At 39.1% G+C, this 22,266-nt stretch overlaps 1 protein-coding gene across 1 annotated transcript in view; it reads right to left on the bottom strand.

The window, feature by feature from the left end:
- Nucleotides 1-22,266, bottom strand: part of PITPNB (phosphatidylinositol transfer protein beta) — an 862,947-nt gene that overhangs the window by 496,422 nt on the left and 344,259 nt on the right. Inside the window, exon 6 of the mRNA XM_044068302.1 lies at nucleotides 16,148-16,222. Within this exon, the coding sequence (XP_043924237.1) occupies nucleotides 16,148-16,222 (75 nt within the window). The remainder of the gene's footprint in view (nucleotides 1-16,147; nucleotides 16,223-22,266) is intronic.

The raw sequence follows: 22,266 nt of genomic DNA, 5'->3' as shown, positions 1-22,266 counted from the left end.
ACTGATGTGCAGTAAATCCATCAGTACTGGGATGACAGATGCCTTATATGCCAGACAAAGATAAACTCTTAGCAGTCTGTAGAATACAGAATATGGTGACAGGGCTTTGAGTTGACTGATGTAGGATATGTTGTTTAGACCTTGAATGCTTTTAGTAAAGTACCTATATGGGCATTCAAGTTGTTTCAAGTGTCTGGACAGGTACATGCCAAATGGGGCATTATACACAATGTTTGGCCTAATGAGGGTTGAGTAAAGGGGGCAATGACATCTACAGGTCTAGACACAGTCCCTTTGTTTATAACCTATACAATATAGAAATACTTTTTTACAAGAATGGATACATGCTGGTCAAAACTAGGTCACTATCCACATAAGTTCCCAAATCCAAAACAACTGGGTCAACTATTAGGAGCATATTGTGAATGTGGTAGTTTCCTGGGGTACATGCCTTCCTAAAAGATACAATAATGCATTTCTGGCATTTAGTTTTAGTCCACGATTTGGGAAAAACTTTCCAACAGGCAGTCAAAGTGATTTGAGGATTCAAATGACTGCTCCTAGCATGAATCATCATCATAATCATCATCAACTCCCTTTTTCCCATTTTCTACATGGGGATGAGGGATGTGTTAACTGTTGCCATTTCTCTTGATTAAATGCCACACTCCTGTCTTCTTCGACACTCAGATCTTCTCTCAAACAATCTATCCGCCTCTTTGCTGGATGCTCTCTTCTCCTCTTACCTCTTCCTGTCGGTACCAAATCTTCACCAGATTGTCTTCTGCTTTTCTGCACATACCCAAACCACCATAATCTGTTCTCTTTGATCTTTTCTGCAATTGGAGGTACGTTGGATTTTGCTCTTATTTCCTTACTTCTATGTCTGTCCCACAGTGTGCATTCTAGCATCATTCTCAGGTGCTTCATTTCCATCACCTCTAGCTTCCTCATCTTCTCTGCCCAGGTTTCTGTACCATACAGTAGTACTAGTTGCATCACTGTCTTGTACACCTTACTTTTCCACTTCTTTGGCATTCTTCTGTTATACACTACACCTGACACTAACACTTGGCTGCAGCTTCTTCAATTCTAGTTTTGACCTCTTCATTCAGACTTCCCTTCTCCTCAACCACCCCTCCCAAATACTTGAAGCTATTAACCTTTGCCACTATCTTCCCTTCTATCTCAATTCTCAGCTTCTTCTAATTTCCCCTATTTGTTGCCATTACCACTGTCTTAACTGTACTTAGTTTCATCCCATGTGCCTTCAGTTTTGCATTCCATCCCTATCCTTTGCTGAAGTTACTGCTCGGAGTCTGCTTGTGAAGCCACATTGCCTGCATACAGCAACTTTCGTTGATCTGTCCCCTCAGACCTGCTTGCTAATGTAGTCCATCACCAGTATAACAGCAGTGGTTACAGAGCTGAACCCTAGTGCACACCCACTCCAACTAGGCATCCCTCTGAGAGACTGAACACTGTTCACACTTGAGCCATTTGGCCCTAGTACATAGTTTGCTTTAATTCTAAAAATGTTTCTAGGACTTCGAACCACAATAGTACTGCCCAAATCAGCTTTCTTGGGATCTTGTCATATACTTTCTCCATGTCTAGGAATGCCCATTTGGACTCTTTCCTCATCTCTAGCTTCTTCACAACTATCTGTCTCACTGAAAACAAGTCAGTTGTGCTGCATCATTTATCAGAACTATTCATTTCCCTTCTTACTTTCTACTACTCTGCATATCAGTTTATCAATCACTCTATGCAGAATTTTCATGCAGTGTGGCAGGACTTTGACACATTTGTAATGCCCACAGTTGAGGATGTCCCATTTGTTCTTTAACACACTGGCACTAGTATGCTTATTCTCTAGTCATCTGGGAAATGCTTTTCACTCCACACCACTATGAGTACTTTCTGGAGCCACTTCTCCACCATCTCACCCAGCATCTTTATCTTCTGTGACCTCATCTGCTTTCCCTGATTTCATTTTCCTTAGTGATATTCTTACTTCATCTAGGGTGGGCTCTTCTTCTTCACTCATTGTAGGTTGTTCTGGGACAGTACAGCTTCTGTGGGGTTTTCTTCATTCAGAAGCTGCTGGAAGTACTCCTTCCATCTGCCTCTGATATCCTGTGGAATAATGAGCAGGTTGTTGCTGGCATCCCTTATGAAGGGTGTCCGAGTATCTTCCTTATCTTGTGTTCTTTACCTTGTAACCGGATATAGTTTCTTTGTGCCACCTACTGAGTCACTTACCAGAAGCTGGCAGAGTGCCTCTGATGCACTGTTCTTTGCTATTTCAACTCCTTCCTTATCTTCTTTGTTAGCCAGCCAGTATTCCTTCCCAGCCTGGTCCATCTCTCATTTTTTCCTGCACACCTTCTTTTGATGACTTCTTGGACTTCTACATTCCACCACCAGCTTTCCTTATGTACCTTATTTCCATACCTGGCTCAGCCACATATCTGTTCTGTAGTCCTCACACTTGCTGTTTTGAAGCGCTGCCATTCTTCTTCAACTCCATCTATTTTCTCCTTTTCTTGGGGTGCTAGAGCCCTGAGTAATTTCTTGAACTGTTGTTCTTTCTTTCAGTCAACTTCCAGGTCTTCAGCTTGGTCTCTGACATTACAACCTTCTCTGACCACTGTTTGCAGCTGATTGTGGCAACCAATAGTTTATGCTGTGGGCCGACTGTTTCACTGGGGATAAATTTGCAATCACTGATTCTACCCCTTTCCTTATTAGGAGGAAGTCTACCAGAGTTGCATGTTAGCCACTCTTGTATGTGATCTCATGACTGTCTCTCTAAACCATGGGTTGGCTACTATCAGGCCATTTGTCAGACAAAAGCCTAGCATGGCCTCCTCTTTATTACTGCTGCTCCACCCAGGTGGACACAGACAGTCCTCATATCCTGTTCTGTCTGTCCTGATATGTGCATTCAAGTCCCCCATTATCAACACAGTTTCATGTTGTCCTGCTTTATCTAGTAGGTCCTGCAACTGCTGTCTGAATTCACTCCTTTCCTCATTATCACAATCTTGAGGTGGGGCACAGGCTGAGATTAGGAATACTGCTCTATCACAGGCTGAGATTAGGAATACTGCCTGATCATTATACTGGAGTCTGACTGCAATGAGTCCATCACTAATTCAATGACATCTCTCACTGCCTTCTGCAGCCTCTCTCTCTCATCACAATTCCCACAACATTTTTAGCCTGTCCCCCTCCTGAGTAGTAGACTCTGGATCCCAAGCCATGTGGCTTTACTGCACTGCCCTTCCATCTTGTCTCTTGAATACACAAGATGTCCAGCCACCTCTATACCATCATGTCATCCACTTCCAAGCTGCATCCTGTCCGTGAACCTACATGGAGTGTAGCAATTCTTAATTCATGTTTGGCAGGTTGATTGGTTTTACATCCAGCTTTCACTCAACAGAACTATACCAGTTAGTCCAGGCTGGATAACTGGACACTGGCCAGCCAGTAACTATTGACCCAGTGCTGCTGGTCTTTATGGTGGGCACACACTGGTCAGTAGGGACACATACACCCCTCCCACCTTTAACATGGGTCCCTGGCATACGTCAATGTAGGATGAATCCTGAACCCACTTGTCACTGGCAAATACCCATGCCCATTTGGTGACATTAGTCAACTAACTAGTCAACATGACCTAAACAACTAGAGCCATTTTTTTTACATGATCAAGTGGCTAGCCCTGCCATGGTGCACAATCTGTGATCCATATTCTCCTATCTTGAGAACTCTGCACACCACAGTAGATGCCAAAAGCAGCTGGTCTGTATAAAACTCTTCCCCCTATAGGGCACCATGTAGAGTCTGTGTTGCTGCCCACACCTCCATTTACTGGTGAGTTTGAGATGGAAACACTCACATGTTTTTCAGAGATGGGAGGAGCCCCACAGAGATACAGGAAGAATATGAAAACTAGAAATAGGCACTGGCCAGAGGTGAGGATCGAACCTTGCATCTTGTGAATGGGAAGACCCTAGTTTCAAGTCATCTGCAAACTTAGTCAGCCAGAGCCCTTTGGTATTGGCTTTTACTTCAAAAAAGTAGACACCAAATGGAAGAGGTATCAGCACAGAACCCTGGGGGATTCAACTGGTGATTGGTCTCTTTGTGGAGATAACTTTTCCTATTTTGATTTCCTGCATCCTTTCTGTGAACCAGTTGTCTATCCAGCAGGTGACAAAGGGTTTATTCCTAGTTTATTTAGCTTTTCTACGATGCTTGAGTAGGGAAATATGTTATAAGCTTTGGCCAGGTCGAGGTACACGGTGTGTACCATTAAGCCCTCATCTATTGTTAGGTTGACTTTTTAAAAAAAAAGTACACGAGGTTTAGTAAGTATGACTTACTTCTGATGAATCCAAACTGAGACAGGGCCAATGTTTGTCGGTTTTGTATATCCCGTTTGATTAGTTCCGCAATAAGTCTTTCCATGACTTTGCATACGAGACTGGTCAGCCTTATGACTCTGTAACTGGCTAGGTCTGTGGAAGGTCCTCCTTTATGCAGGGGAATGACTGTAGCTGTGCTCCATTCACTTGGTACAAAATCTGTAATAAGGCCGATACTGAAAAGAACTGTTGCATGGTGAAATCATGCTTTATGCCATTTAAGATACAGCCAAGGATATTGTCAGGACCCATCAATGCAGTAATTTTACCTTTTCATAGCACTTTTACGAATAAGTCTTGTGTGATAGCTGGAAGCAAGTCAGTTTCAGGTATATCTAGAGGGACAGATGCAGGAAAGAGAGCTGTAAAATTAGAGTTAAATTTATTGACCAGTGGGATTGCTATAACTTCAGTCAGTGTAGCTAACATCACTCACAATCAGTTTAGCACATTGCTGCCCTGTGCTTCAGATTACAAACATAACTAAAAACGGGCTTGTGATAGTTTTTCGCTTGGGTAGCGATTACAGCCACAAACTTGGCTTTGGTAGATTTTATTAGTCTCCTGAGTTGTTTGTTTATTTTAGTGACAAGGGCTCTAACATTCTGGGAATTACACTTCTTACTTTTGGTCAAAATAATTTTTCTTTTATTATAAAGCTTGTCGATATCATGGTTCCAGCATATGTTTTTTGTTTTGTTTTGCTTTCTGGGGTTTGCCTTGCACTTGTTCCTGTGGAGTACAGCTGCATCTATGCTGCTGTCTACATGCTGGTATACTGTGGTAGTGTGCATTTCCATGTATTCATTACAGTTAACTGAGTTTGGTGGGGATTTGAAGCCTGCCAATGTATCACTTGGGAGTAGGTATACTGTCTTAAAGACATTTCTAAAAGTACCTTGGGGTGGAAAGAACCCCTGGTTTCATAGGTAGGTACTAGGCTATCGTCCCAAGGGCCTAAGTAAGCCTAGCCAACAAGGTTCCCTGGCTTACACCAACCAAGAAAGTTAATTTACTGTGCCCTTGTCGAGCACAGCCACAGAAGTGATCCTTGGAGGGTATTTTCTATTTCCCATCCACGCATCAAGATTTTTCTTGAAGAGTGCTAATGAGGAACTTTGCTTCACATAGGTGGGTAGCTTGTTCCAGAGTATAGTAAGTCTCTGAGACAGGAATCTATCCCTCTAGCATGGCCTGTTTATTGTGGTGACAAAGTTTAGATCCCTAGAGCGTGTAGCTCGGTGGGATTGGGATTTCTTTAGGTTTAGCATGTCCAACAGCTCTGGGTTTAACATAGCTTCATATGTTAGGCAGAGATCTCCTTAGAGTAGGCAATATGCTACAGAGTAAAGCTGGAGTTTTTTGAGACCGTCAGTGTAGGGCATCTGTTTGAGGCCAGTAATCCCCTTTGTGAGGTACTTCTGTGGCCTTTCCAGCTGCTGCAGATGTCTTGTGAGGTACATTCCAAAAGGGGTATTGTACTCTATAATAGGTCTAATGAGTGTTGAGTAGAGGGGAACAATGACCTCTTTTTTACTGGATGAGAACCCTTTTGTGACGAGGTGTGCCACATAGAAGGATTTCCTGACTACTGTGGTGATGTAATTATCAAAGAAGAGACTACTGTCCACCTGGGTCCCAAGGTTTCATCACACATTCAGCATCAAATAGATTGCCGTTTATGTGGCAGTTCATGGGTACAGAGTTTTTACCAAAGGGGATGACAATGCACTTTTTGGCACTGAGTTTGAGGCCATGCCTCTGACACCAGGCATTTGTCTCAGTGAGGCCTTCTGTAGGATGTCCACATCATTGGGGACTCATCTATGGCTCCTAGTTTGCAGTCATCTGTGAACTTCATTAGCCAGAGACCTTCTGTGTTAGCCTGTACTTCAGAGAAAAAGATACCAAACAAGAGATGGTGTAGAAAGCCTTGGCAAGGTCAAGATAGGCTGTGTGAACCACCTTACCCTCATTTTAATTTTATTTCGAAGGAGGCTGCATTATGGGCAGACCTAACAAATATCTCTTGAATTCTTTACAAATCCTACTGTACAGACATGCATGAATACTGAACTTCTTCATAACAATGTTTCCCCTTCTACAGTATAAAACCATTTACTTCTTGCAATAAATTAAAGCTTCCAGATCTGTACTGACATATATACTGATGTAAATAATTTAGTATGTATAAATGTCTGGTAACCTTCCTTAGAAAAATGAACACAGTTAAATGTTGTTTAAATTAGAACACTCTGAAATGAACTTTTTAATATAAAGGTACTATGATGGAACTTTTCTCCCCAGGCCTCCCATGAAAATGGGCCCCGTTGGCTTTTCCCAATCAACAAAGATAGATAAAAGGAATATATAAAGTATTCCTATAAAAATCCAAAAATATTATTGCAAGATAAAAAAATAAATAGAAACAATAAACATTTAATAAAGTTACTGTTTCAGATTTCAGTTTTAAATTGATCAGTCTACCCAGGTACCACCTAGTTGAGTCTGAAGCTCCTATACTCAAATAAGGAGAGGTTTTTTATACCTTTTAAATGTTCCCATCCAGTAGTCACCATTAACAGTGTGAGGGAATCCACTTGTAAACTGTAAACCAAATTTAAGGTGCATTTTGGACACAGCTGTAATAGTAACAGTGACAGTACTGTTTTACTCGCTCAAACTTATAACCCTCTGCTTCTGCAAGATTATGAAGTGTTACTAGCAGCAACACGGGGGCATGTTATACAAGTGTAATCTACATAGACATCAAAATGTTTTTGAAATATGATGAAGGCTGAGATGGACGCATTGAAAAGTCTGCAAAACACTAAAAATATTTGTACAAAGTGGACAAGGGTGGAGTGTTCATTGTACTGGTCAACATTTTTACAATTCTAAAATGTTTTTGCAGGTTGAATAATGAAGGAGATTACTAGAAAGTCAACTAAGCTAATATTTTGTTTGTGTCTTTTGGCTTTAGTTAGTGGTCGCCACGGCGGAACTCCGGTCCGCTAATGATTGGCAGCAGATTTTTTAACATGTCGAGTTTGCCAGCCCCGATGCACTGCCTTCAACGAAGGTTAAGCCAATTCACGCATGTCTCCACACAGAAGACGCTCTAGCTGTGAATCGAACGGCACAACGTCTTGCTGTGAGGCGACAACACTACTGCAGCACCACCACCGCAGTATAAACTAAGCTAATATTGTTAAAGCTTAAAAAGGATAGATTCTTTTACAGAAAAATGGCTGGTGGAAGATTTGATTACAACAGACTTGGCAGATTACTTCAGAGTTTCAGGTCCCAAAGTTAACAAGATTTTTGGCCTCCCAAAAACACAAAAGCAGTCAAATAATCTACATTTGAGGCCTAGGCTAATGTAGGAAGAAATATGAAGCCAGTTAATATTTTTATAGATAAAATTATTACTGAAGCTGATTTTTCTTTGGAAACCTTTCTGGAGGATTCGTTTCATTTTACTGACGTGCAAAAATGTTCATGTATATAACAGTGATAACTTTGTTACTGCCGATATTAAGCCGTTGTACTCAATGATAAATAAGGATGATGGCCTTGAAGAGATGGCTAATGAATTGTAGGAGGAGACAATGTTACTAAAATTAACTGTCAATGCCCTGCATGTGATCCTTTCCCATAACTATGTTCAGGTTGGCAATTAATTTTATAAGCAGAAGACTGGAGTAGTTATGGTGAGATCTATGACCCCCAACTATGCCAACTTGTGTATGGCAAACTAAGAGAAAAAAAATATTTTGCAGATTATATTACATTTTATAAATGTTTTATTGATATTTTTTCTTGCGGAACAGCAAACCTGAATTTATACAGGAATGTACTGTATATTTACTGAGGAAGAAGAACAGTTTTTTTTTTTTAAACTGTTGATATTTTATTTAAATAATATGTATAAGAAGAGGAGTGATATATGGGGATGTTGTGTATTACACCCTCGGCAAACGCACTGAAGAGTATGTATAGCTGTTAAGTTAGTTGTAATGGATGCATTTACATATGCGCAACAAATCACTACAGAGATCTGAGCAATTATCTACATGAGTATGCAAAATGCATTACCATGTACAAGTTTAATAACCAAGAGTCAACACTTTTTACTCACTCACCAACAGAATCATCAAACAAGACATAGATCGAGATTTAGGCCTTAGTATTGAAGTTGGAGTCAGTTTAATATGCAAGTCTGTAGGCTTGAATACACCCTCAGAAGCCGGTGCCTGCACAGTGGCTCTGGACCCATCCAAGGTAGAGACATCTGTGGGTTCCATATGTGAAGCATCTCGCGGCATACCGGACTCCGAATGGGTCTCAGTAGAGGCCTGCAAATCAGAAGTAGCGGGTATCAGGGGCTACAAAAGTGCCTTGCTGAGTACCGGCGAACTGGCGACTGGCTTAAGAGAAGCATCGTCGGCAGTTTTGGACCTCAATGGCCTGTCTCTGTCTTTTTTTTTTTGCGTTTTTCCGGTATTCCAGTAGTCGAATGGCTAACCTATGTCATTTCTGGATAATTAAACAGAGAACCGAAATATTTAGAAGCAAAAATGTACCGACGACGGATAGTGCGCTGATTAAATAAAGCACAAAACTGACAGCAAGGTACATCGTGGTCAGGGCCTAGTCAAGGAATACATTACAAATGAAAATCCTTATGAGGTATTTGCATCCCACAAGTAATACAATTATTAACTTTTACTGACATCGGTAAGAAGCAAGAAAAAGTTTCCCCAGCGGGGTACTTAGCTTTTAGTTGAAGACTTCTGAAACTCGAAAACGAAAATTTCAGGAGTCGGCCGAATGGCACTTACAAACTGCTTCTGCTTCAGGCACCGCGCGGTAAGAAAGACTGATGTAATGGCGTCGGCTGCATGTTTTATACCCCTGACGACCTGACATCATGGAAGAAGGGACAGTAGCCAACGCAGGACCCAAGACTTTGTTAATCAGGCCGACTGAGGGCAACCTGCCAGCAGATTACCCAAATGTAATGACTGCAACAGTGAAACACGAAGAATATCCATCAAACAAAAAACACCGACAACCAAGCTTGTTTTCAAAACAACAGTGATCAATAATCATTTGCACAATCACCAGGGAGCAATGCCCAACTTTTCCACAGAAATATGAACTGCAGGCAGACTGGGGGACATCCCTGCTCCTTATGGTGGTATAACCTTGGAGACAGTATATATAAAGTAATGGGGGGGTTGCAGCCCTCAATATCAGGAGTCACAGGGGCTTGCCTCCTTGCAAATATACCTGTTTTCTCTGATTTTTTTTTTTTTACTCCTAAATGCTGTTCACATTCTGAGCTTTTCTCATGGTGATCACAGATGAATCCATCAGTTGTCAAGGACCCCAGACACGACTCTCAAAATATTCCTAGATTAATGAACAGGGTCCCTTGTCAGTGTACCACCAACTTAAGTACAAGTACACTGTATACAATACCCGGTGTGAAAGGAAATATTAGCATCATACAAATGAATCCTTAACTCCTAACTGTCCGGAAGTACTAAGGGCGCAATCTAGCCTGTGGGTCTATAAGCCTGTATACAAAGAAACAAAGTGTAAACATTCTAAAAAAACATAAAATCCTTTAGGTATTAATCTCAGAATGAAGTCTGTTTTAATAAATGGACAACAAACTGCTGTGAAGACCTGTGAATCTCTAGCTTTGATATTGTGCAACTATGTAAAAATTCACAAAAAGTTACTCAGTAACTGGAAAAAACATTTGGACACACTCAGAGCTGCTCTTGGTCTGGCTACTTCATTTGAGATTTAGACTGAATCTGCAGCTGCAAGAATGAAAATAAGTATCATTTTACACTTCTGCTCATCATTTTTACTGTATTTCATAAGAATCATGTATTAATTGGTACATTTCTTGTACTTATTTCAAAGCTGAACTGTTTCCACTGCTGCTGTAGTACTTAATTACATTGCGTCTGCTAGTTTTGCAGGACAGCATTATCTGGATTGTGTGGCTTCCTTGCACTTGTGCTCTAAAACCAACATTTTTACATTAATAGGGTTTTCTGACTGCACTTTAGTGGCAAAGGTGTGCTGCAGCAAATCTGTCTGACTTTTGGAGCTGCTGATTCTGTAAACCCAGTGTTTATGTGGGTCTGTTCTCAATTCCTCAGAGCTGCTCATGGTTTGGCTACTTTCCTGAGATTTTACACTGAATCTGCTGCATCTAAAGCAATCTGTTGCTCAAAGAATGAAAATAAGTTTCATTTTGCACTTCTGATTACTTGTACTGCATTTCATAAGAATCCTTTATTAATTGTTACATTTCTTGCACTTTTGTTTCCACTGCTGCTGCTGTATAGTTAATTACATTGTGTCTACTAATTTTACAGGACAGTAGTATCTAGATTTTGTTTTACAGGACAGCAGTATCCTAATTGCGTGGTTTCCCTGCACTTGAGCTCTAAAACCAGCATTTTTGCATTAAAAGGGTTTTCTGACTGCACCCTTGTGGCAAAAGTGGGCTGTAGCAAACCTATCTGAGTTGGGGGCTGCTGGCTGAAAGCATATTGTGTGTTTTCCTGATAGGTATGCAGGCCTTGCTGTTATAAAATGTTTTTCTGATTCTAATTAAGCCCAGTGTTTGTGATAAGCTGCTCTCTGTGCAGCGGTGGTTAGCAATGCCCTGTACAGATACAAACACTATTGAGTTCAAATTTCCCTTTGAGTAATTATCGCTGCAACTTTCCCCAGTCCCCCTGCTGCTCTAGAAACAACTAAGCAGAACAGCATCACCTTGTTGAATAGTTGCACTTCACACTGAGTATAGCGCCCATTCTTTGTCCATGTGCTATCATTCCAGTCCAGTTAAATCTCCCCCTCTCCTCCCTAGTTAAACCCATAGTACAAAAAAAAAACTGAAACCGTGGATAGGCACTTTTCTACTATCTATCTGGCTAGCCTGGTGGACATGGACATCCTGAGGCAATGTAGCAATTGTCTCACGTATACTGTCAACCACTTAATCCTTAAACAAATAAACACAGTAAGTGAGTGATGTAGTTACATTATGAAAACTGAGACATGACTTTCACATACTGACAAATTAAATGACCAACAGGTTGTCAGCACACACACATCATTTCCCATACTAAATAAGGTCTCAACACATTCCCACATATGCAGAGGTACTTACAAGTAACTTACCAAAACCTTAGATGCCTCCCATATACTGCTCTCAGAAACCACATGCAAACAAAATCAAGTCAACTCCAACCACTACACATAAAAAATACACCTCAGTGTGTCCAGAAGCAAGCCCCTAAGGTGAAACACCACACATTCAAACATTTTGATCATAGGAGACTCCACTATGAGACACAAGGACAGAGCATGTTACAGTCAGTTGCCTGTCAGTGTCCAGTTTTCACCAGATCACGCAGGTATTCACATCATTCAACCACAAGTACCAGTATGACTCAGTCATAGTCCATGTAGGTGTGAATGACCTGAAATGTACCTCCCTGGACTATATGAAGAAAGACATGATGGAGCTCTCTGAATATGTGTTGCAGGCTTGTATGAGCCTAGCACTGAGCAATATTCTACCCTCACCAAGAATGATACCACAATACAAACAGAAAATGATTGACTTCAATAACTGGCTTTGCTACTGGTGTCACTCCAAGGGGATCCAGTATTTGTCAGTCTGAGACAATATGATCAAAAGACTACACTGCTTTGCCAGAGATGGTCTGCAATTGTCTCAGCTAGGCTTTTGAATATTGGCCAAGGCATTAGCCATCAACATAGTGTCTTTTTTAGGCAGTGCCAAACCAACAGACCTACCAGCATAAAAAATTATTCTAAAGCCACGCCAAAGGTACTACTACTCAGTGCTAGAGTCTTAGCAAGAAACTGTACTACCTGGAACCTCTCCTTGCCCTGGAGAATGTGGACATCTGTGCAGTTAAAGAGATGTGGTTCAAGGCTGTTGAAAGCACCCCAGCAATGCAAGGCTACAATGTCTATCACATATTCAGACCACCCTCTATAAAGGAAGAAATGAAAGGAATAGGCATTTCCATTTACATAAAAAGCAATCACGCCTCTAGATTGGTCAAGCAGGATGACTCGCTTGAGCTACTCCATGTCCAGCTGACCATAGGCAAAATCCCCCACCATATCATCGCCAATTAAAGGTCCCCAACTGCGAACCATGAAAACCACTCTGCATACTAGAAGTTACTAGAATCACTTACCATTCAGCACAACACACTACTCATGGACAATTTTAACTACCACTCCCTAAAATTGGAAACTTATATGGTGACTAAAATATGCAGGCTCAAAGATTTCTGAACTTTGCCAATGCAAATGCTCTGGAACAGCTGGTATGCACTGTTACTAGGGGATCAAATATCCTTGACACATTACTCACAAAAGGAGTGCTGCACCCTGCCACCCCAGCATAATGTCCTCATTGATGAGATCAGATCATAAATCGGTCTCCTTCAAAATAAATGTAATGGTAGCACTCCCATCAAACCCTAAAACACTAAAAACTTTTTCCAAGGCAGATTACCCCCTATTAAGTGATAGCACAGTTAATTTTAAATCTTCCCTAACCCCAAAAACACTGAGCCCTATGCAGAAGTATACACAAATATCCTACACAACCAAAGCACAAGTGCATAAAAACAGCAGTACCTGACCAAACTAAATACAGGTCTAGCCAAAAAAACAAGCCAGCCTGGTGAACCCTGGTACAAATAGACTATACAACAGAAGGAAGAAATTCCTGTCTAGAAGTAAGTGGGAGGTAGAACATCAGAGAACAAAATCCCACATTAGTCTCAACAGGCAAATCAGGAAACTAGTCACGTCTTCAAAACGTAAATACAAGACAAAAATAGCCTCCCAAGCAAAGGATAAGCACAAAGCATTTTTTAGTTGTGTCTGAAATCTTAAGGGAAATGCTCAACAATGTGCTGATTTGGCTGCAGATGGTGCTACCTATTCTCAGCTAGAAGAAATAGCACATCTGATGGTGCTACCTTTTCTCAGTCAGAAGAGACAGCAAACCTGATGGCACTACCTTTTTCTCAGCCAGAAGAGATAGCAAACCTGATGGCGCTACCTATTCTCAGCCAGAAGAAATTGCAATTCTGTTGTCCAATAAATTCAGCTCAAATTACTCCCCCCTTTTGGAATGTACTTTGCCAGGCACCTGCAACAGCTGTAGCATACTCAGAGGTTTCTTACCAAAAATGTACAGTGGATAACCAACATGCCATATGTGGACTGATTAAAAGCCTTATCATTGAATTCAGGTTCCTACCAATTACTGATCGGTGATCTGCACCTGACCTACAAGGCGGTCTCTGACACAGCCCTGAAGGAAAAGTTGCATAATCGCAAAACTAACTGCACAAGGGTTAGCTGCTCCAAAGATCTAAACCTGATCTCTGACATAAGCAAATCATGCTGGAGATGGACATGTGTCTCAGAGACTGCCCCTCCTCTGGAATAGGCTTTCTATTCATGTGAAGCAGACCTCTTCCCTGACCATTTTCAAGTGCAATCTGGACCAATGGATGGAAAAATCACAAATCCACTCCTGGGGTGGCACCCATGTCCCTTATGGACACGGCCAGTCAACAGTCAAAGCCCTACTTGATGACCCTGGTAAAATTTCCCCTAAAGATAGAAAATTGAGTAAAATCTGTGTAAAACTGGTTAGGCTTGTATGGCTCTTGAGCCATTAGCCTAGTAATCTCCTATGCACCTATAAATCTAAGAAAAAGACAATCTTCCAAGTGCATGACAGCACCACTCCCAGCATGCTTCGTTTTAACCCCTTGAGAAATAAGTGAGCTATGGTTCTCTTACCTTGGGAATGAATGATCAGCAGAATAGTTGGGGGGGGGGGGATTCAATGGTCACAGCATAGAAAGAAAACAGTTCTTTAGAAGACAAATGTTACCTTTTTAAGTCTGCACTCTAAGCCAGAGAGAGGATACTTTCACTTGTAAAATATCCCTGAGGAGGAGGAGGAGCAAACTTCACAATTTAATATAAAAAGTTATGGAGATCAGTATGCTAGAAGAGGTGATTCTGAAATCTGTAGTTTCAGTTCAGTGCTGTTTGTCTTCGCACAGTTTTTCCATCTAATAACCAAACATAGGTTGGTATAATGCCAGTAGAGTTGGCATTTTCCAAGCATAAAGACTGAGACTAAGAAAGAGATTAATGCAGAATCACTTCTGTTTTGATAAGTGGTTGTTTGCTCTTCTGAGTATTGATTTGTAAGAATTATTGATAATTTTTTTTACTCTAGCACTTAAGCATATTCTCTTTACTAAATTTCCCTCAGTAATGCAATAAAATAACTCAAACCCACCAACTCGCCATCTGTCTATGGGTGACTTCTAATGGGTAAATACATTTTTGTTTTAGAGAACAAAATGATTTTGCAGTGCTGCATGATACGCCACGGTGCAAAAAGCATACACTACATATGCCGTGGTATGAACTACTTAAGAATAATTATTCTGTGCACCAAGATAAGGTAGAACTCAAATGTAAATGGCTGGCATATTTACAAAGGTGAATGCCTGGATGGTTGAATAGGAGTTCTGTTTAAGCCTATTATTTCAGCATTCCTTTCCATCTGCAACAGTAAAATGGTGTACTATCCAGATGCATGCAATGTGTAGGGCTGGAGAATTTTAGACATGTGTTTGTGGGATGGGAGAATAAGATACACAATTACAAATATCCTGGCTAAGTCCTAAAGGCATGGACCACTGGATATGGGGGCCAGACTAGTCAGTTGTGTTGAAAAAACTGATGAGCCAATCTGCCTGTAAATGGAAAATAAAGTATGACTCTTATATCTGAAGTGGAAACTAGAAGTCTGATTACATAAACAAAAAGTGTGGGCCTGAGTATCCACCATCCTTTTCATTATTAATAATGGTGGGGACAGGGAAGATGACCAAGGAAAGTTTCAGAATTTCAAATGAAAAAATAAAAATAAGCATTTTTGTATTATTCAGGATTTGCCAACGGTGGAGTGGGATCGAGTATCATCTGAGCATTTGGGTTTGGGTTAGGAAGTCCTAGCACCCATGTTGAGATGATGACAAAGTAGAAAAGCAATCTGCTGTTATACTTTCATTTTACAGGGAATACCTCTCTATTTCAAGCGTCATATACAAGCAAAAATGTCTTCTACCCACATTTCAAACTACAAAAGTAGACAGCGAGGTCATGGGATGGTGAAATGTAACTGCAAAAGCAAGTTTTATTTCCCCAGACTACAAATAACTATATAGTATTTTACCAAATACCAATAAATGTAGCTAATACAACAATTCATTATTTTCAGGTCAGAAACCAGCAATGAACTTTCTGCTGTCTGGCATGTTACAGCACACTGCCATCGTACACAGCTGTACCATATCTGGGGCCCAAAAGTCTCTCAGGATGGATTTCCACAGTGATATTCTTGTTACCAAAGCAACACATAAAAAATATTCAAAGTTTTAAAATATTAATAGTACAGACCAACAACAGATACTTACAAATTACCAGAATAACATATTCAGTTGTCTTCTATATACACAAGGCCACCCTATGAATTTTTTTTTAGAAGCCACTTAGGGACAACACTTACAGATAATGGTACCTACATTTTCAATGGTGCCCATATCTGGTTTGTGCCATGTTTCTATTTTTATAAAGAAGTCGTCTTTCATATATTCATTCTGTAAGGAAAAAAAAAAAACAATACTGTATTATCAGAAAGGAACTTCTGTAAATGAAACACAGCTCTTTACTGAAGCACTAGTTCATAATTTTTAGAATTATAATAATATCAGTTCATATAACATTGCCCTATACTTCATAAGCTGTGGTTGGAATACATGAAAAAACAAATGGACCATGGATACCCCTAAAATGCATAGCCCTTCATTTCATTAACAGTGACTTTCATTAAGTACTATATAAATGAAAACCAACAAAAAAAATCAACAAGTACCCAGCATGAATTCATGTAAATTAAACACTATAGTCACAAACAATTAATAAATAGAACTAATTAACACTAAAGAAATGGAACCACTCCTAGCTTGTTGACGGCCGTGTGGTCTGGATAAAACAGCCAATGTAGTCAGCGTGGGAGAGGTAGTCACAACTTTTCAGGAATACTCAAGATTTTCTGGAATGGAAATTAATGCCTCCAAAAGTAAACTGTTCCCTTTAACAAAGGAAGCAAAGGTAGTCATGACTCAGAGGGATTCTCTTCCATTTCACCATTTCAAGTAACAACACAGGCAACTTATTTGGGCATCATTCTCAATATATATATATATATATATATATATATATATATATATATATATATATATATATATATATATATACACACACACACACACACACACACACACACACACACACACACACACGTCTAAAAATATTTCATTAAATACTCTGGAATTAATTGAATGACTCATTTCTGCACAATTATCCAGAAATAAGATGAATCTCCCACTTTTGAGTAGAATTCGGTTAGTAAAGAACATGGTCTTACCTAAAATTCTTTTTGAAATAATGGTAATGGATCATAAGCAGATCTTAGAAACTCTGGCTGTGAAAAGATGCACAAAATCACTAGAAGTGCTTTCATTCATTAGGAAGTTCATTTAAAATAAATAAAAAAAACACTTAATTTTCAATGGTTTGGTGTAACCTTTTGCTACTGGTGTTTCTATCTGGTCTTATTCAAGGTTTTTTTTCTGTCACATGTTATTAGTATAGCTATGATATGCAGAAGTGGCAGAAGCTATTTTTTAAATTTATCTGGGAAGATTAAAAACCTAGAACTAACTGAAGGAAGTTCTATACCCCCACCACTCAAGGAGATTTGGGTTTTCCAAATTTTCAAAATTATGGCAAGATGGCATAGAATGACAATGTTTTAGAGTTAGGCATATAACTCAACCTCTCTGGTTCTATGTGGAATTAAATGCTATAATTAGCACATACTCAGAAAACTTTAGGAAATGCCTTTTCCAGGTATGGGTTCCAGGAGGGCTAGATTAATGGTTCGAAATGAACCTGTTAGTCTAGAAGAGTATGTTTCAAGGTTATAGAGGCAGTATACCCACAGCACGACTGTAGAAGAATGAATGCCTGCAGATTGATAATAAAGGTATAATATGGAAGGAACTAATTAGGACGTAATCTATTTATCACATATATGGTGTTTTGATCAGAACATGCCGAATCTGAAAATACAAAGTAGAACAAAAAGTAGGGGAAATATGTAAGAAGGGGGTTAAATGGTGGCAAATCATTCAGTTAAGTGCATCTATTAGGAATCTGAAGATGACCAATTATCCTATGAATCAATGGTTAATGGCTCAACTAGTAAAGACAGGAAAATGGGCAATGGAATCAACTGGGTAAACCTATGAATGATCTCTACAATCATTTTAAAAGTGCAGAGGATGATCCCTTTGATACATTGTGTATGAATTGAATTGGGTTTGTCAACTAATGGAGGAGATGTTACAAAATCCGGCAGGGATTTGTTGTAACTCAAGCTATAAATACTTTCCCCACACAGCTTATGATAACATTTGAAAAAAAAATAAATAAATAAATATATGTGGCAATATCTCCCTGCCTTTTTTTTTTTTTTTTTTTTTAACTTCTCCAAGTGTTTTGGGTTTCTAATACCATAATGGGAATGGACCCCATTCCTAAATCAAAGTATGATTAAAGTTCATAAAATTAGTATTGTTTCAATATTTTATGTTAGCCAGAAGTGCTCTTCACAGCACCTGCAATGCATTCGTATGGAGTTACACGTATTAGTAACATGTCCAAGTATGATTGTAAATTCTTTTTTATAACACCCATTGTTCCTACTACTATTTGAATGGCCTGGGTATTGTTCTTCCACATTGTCCTTGTTTCTGCCTACAAATCCAGGTATAGTATGACTTTTTGTCTCTGTACATAAGACACTATAATCACTGGGTGTAGCAATTCCAATGATCAATGCTACTTTTGTCTTCATTTCATGGAGTACTATATATCTGGTTTCTCACATTTATTTTTTGAACTGTTCGCAATGGGTGATCCCATGTAATGTAAACCATCATTTTCTACAATGTTGTGTGGCTCAAGTTTCCAATTCTGTTTTACAAAACATACATTTGTCAGTTTCCCCCACACATCCAATGGACTCTGTAAACAAATGTGTATGTTGTCCACTATGTTGGCCCATTGATATTAATCTTTCATCTTTTGTTTTAAATTCACCTCTCCTTAACCATTCCTGCATTTGATCCTGATCAACATGAGGTTATGCCAAGAGCTTTCTATACCTGCAACCATATTTTTGCATTTTCCACATTTCTCGCCTTCTCATCTGATCCTTCACCTTATACTCTTTCTTTTGTTTTTTTTGGTACATTCAGCTGTTGCCTGAGTTTTACCTGATTCTGGTTTGATTTCCATTCCTGCTTGATGCAAATATGCTTCTGCTAAATTAAGCAGGAAAGTCATCTTAGACTTATTCTCCTCATGTTTTAAAACTCTCACTACATTAGAGTCTTGTGAGGTCAGCAGATATGTATCCAGTCCTGCAATTACAGATCTATACATGTAATCAATTGCGAAGAGGCCCATACCTCCTTCAGAATGACTAATATACAGTCTTGGTATGCACTGCTTTCTATAAATCATTTGATTAAAATGAAGCATCCTTCTTGTTTGCCTGTGCAACCTATCCAACATCTCTTGGAATCACTCCAAAACTGTACATTAGGACAGGAAGAGCAAATCGGTTTGTAGCTTGGACTTTGTTCCTAGATGTCAATGCTGTTTTCAGTATTAAAATATTCCTACGTTTTATTCTCATTTCTTCATGTTTTAATGTTGAACCTTCATCAATTCCCAAACATTTATACACCCCTTGCTCAAGTTCTTTTACATCACATTCCTGTCCCACACTGATATTTTCTTGGTGCTGCAGCTTTCCTGTTTACAGGTTGCTTTTCCCATTTATCAATATCAAATGACATTCTTGTATCATCTGAAAAAGGTTTGACAACTTCCAGTTGTGCTTTCTGTTCCTTATCTAATGAGGTATACAGTTTTAAATCATTCACAAAAATAAGATGAGAAGCCTTCACACTTTGCTGTTTTCTGGGAGCTAAATTGTAGCCATGACCTAATCTGTTAAGTAGACCGCTCACTGGATTAAGGGCAATACAAAAGAGCAGCAGTGAGAAAAAGTCACCCTGGAATATTCCCCTTTAGATTTTTATCCCTGGAATAATAATTTGTCCTTTATCATAGCTTACCGTTTCATGGTAGCTGTAATGTAATCTATCAGAGTAGGGTGTATCTTATACATTTTTAAGCCCATGAATGTGGGATACTATCAAATGCTTTTTTGTAGTCTATCCATATCATACTTAGATTCTTCCCCTTTGAACAGTTCTCCATTAAGAATTTATTTAACAAATGATCTTTTGTTCCATATGACTTTCTTTTATTACTATTCTGTTCTATTGCCATGACTGAGTTTTCTTCTAAATGACTATAAACTCTGTCAGCATCAATTCCAGTGTATAGTTTACAGTTAGTCAGAAGGCAAATTATTGGTCTATAATTTTTAGGATAGCTTGCAGGTTCACTCTCAAGTAGGAGTACTGTTTTTCCTGTTGTTAACCAGGTTGGTGTCTGTTTGGGGTGAGTATATAAATAGTTCTTACTCATGGCTAAATCTTCATGTAAAGATGTTAATACTTTTAGCCAGAAGTTAGGTACTAAATCTGGGCCTGGGGTTTTCCAATTAGGAGCTTTTCTCAACTTTGTTTAAATCTCTTTGGCCTTTACTTCATCCCATTTCATATCCTGTGCATTTCTACTTATTATCATTTCATTCACTTTTTCTATCCATTTAGCATCTTTGTTACGTTCTCCAGGATCTTCATAGATATTTCTTCAAAATGTATCTATTTCTTTGAAAGAAATCAGAGCTCTGTTGCCACGCATTGCTTAAGAATAGTTTATTGTAGTGAGTAACATATAATCATAGCAGCAGATATAAATGTCAGAGCAGCATAATTAAATGGTATATAGTAGCATAGTAGATCAAATAACAAAGCACAAAAGTAATTATACCTGGACAGTCTTGTACCAGACTTCAAATGAACTCCCTGTCCTGAACAAACACATTATATTACTTGGGTCCAGTAACTTTCCTCTGGGAGCTGTATCCACTCCCCTTAACCTTGTTTCTCAGGCCTTGTCTTGCAGGTGCCTGGCATAGCCTGCCTATTCATTATCTAGCATACCACTGCAAGTACACATATCTTTCCCTTGAGAAAGGGACATTCTGTAGCATTCCCTTGAGAACTATTATTTCTGTAGATTTCATGCTTAGCCAGCAAGATTATATTTTCTCTTCTAGTGAACAGCTTTTTTCTAAACTGCATGCATATATGAAAGACAAGTCTGGCACTACATTTTAGGCCTATTCTACCATTTAATCTACCTTATGCCTAACAATTACTTTAAAGTGAAAACCTTCAGTCTAACAGTGTTCTTTTTTGATGGTGTTTCAATTCCTTTTGCCTTGTTTTCCAATTCTCTATAAAACTTTTTTTGGGTCAGCAATACATTGCTTATTTTGTACTTTTACATTATATTTATCTGCATATCTTCCAAGTTTTTCTGCCTGTACTAATATTTTAGTTTATTATTTGTGATAGTGCATTATAGATCCTGATCTATTCTGACACTCTGCATTGCTTTTATCAGGTCTATCTTTCTGAAAATTTTTGTTGCTCTATTCCCTCTTCTAACAGTGACACCTCTTTTCTTAATTGCTTTACATTTTTCTCTATTTGATACTTCCATGATGGCATTTGATTTCTCCCCTTCCTTTCCTTTACTACCCTGCGTTGTTGTGGTAAGACTATTAATTTAGCTGCACAGTAACATATCCTACTTACTTCTGTTATATCGCATGAATCTCTATGAACAATCCTTATTACTGTGTTCATTTGTTTTATCAACTTCTAACTTTTTGGGTTTTACGAACTTTCTATAGTCTGTTTCTTTCATTGATCTTAATATGTCTCTCCATCTCTACTAAATCAAGCAACTCTTCTCTTAGATCATTTTCTTCTAAACTGAGGGCACATTCTTTGTTCTCCATTTCCTGCAGGCACTCTACAGAAAGTTCCAGAGCATCCTACTGTGCCACATTCTCTTCAGTTTCATCCTGCATCATCCATTGCTCTATCATATGGGAACTCACCGGCCTATCACTCCACAACATTGACAGTGTCAGAGTAGCCTCAGTTTCCTGTTCCTTCCCTTGCTATGCAACTCCAAATGAACATTTGCACTGGTTTCCTATGGAAGACTCCAAAGTATCTTCATATGACAACTGATCAGATGTTTCTCACTCCACTGGTTTCTCCTTAATTTGTGGATCCATTGCTCTATCCTGCTGTGATGTTATCAAAATTTGATTTTCTACACTAAATCCTTCACTTTGCAAGTAGTCCATAACCTCAGTTTCTGTTTATTATTACTAATTCGCTTTTTGCACTTTTCCTCTTTGCTTTCTTATTTTTTGTATTGTAATAGTTTCCATATCCAGATGTCTTTGACTGTATTTCTCTTCAAATATCTTTGGTGCTGCTCTTTTTGTATTGACTAGTTTTACTTTTTCCTTTGCATAAACATTGCACCATATTAAATCTCTCTCTCTTTC

Source organism: Protopterus annectens, chromosome 4.part0 (genome assembly GCF_019279795.1).
Source record: "Protopterus annectens isolate FY-2018-M chromosome 4.part0, PAN1.0, whole genome shotgun sequence".
Classification (NCBI taxonomy): Eukaryota; Metazoa; Chordata; order Ceratodontiformes; family Protopteridae; genus Protopterus; species Protopterus annectens.
The sequence above is the reverse complement of the archived record's forward strand: the minus strand, read 5'-3'. Positions and strand labels throughout refer to the sequence as shown.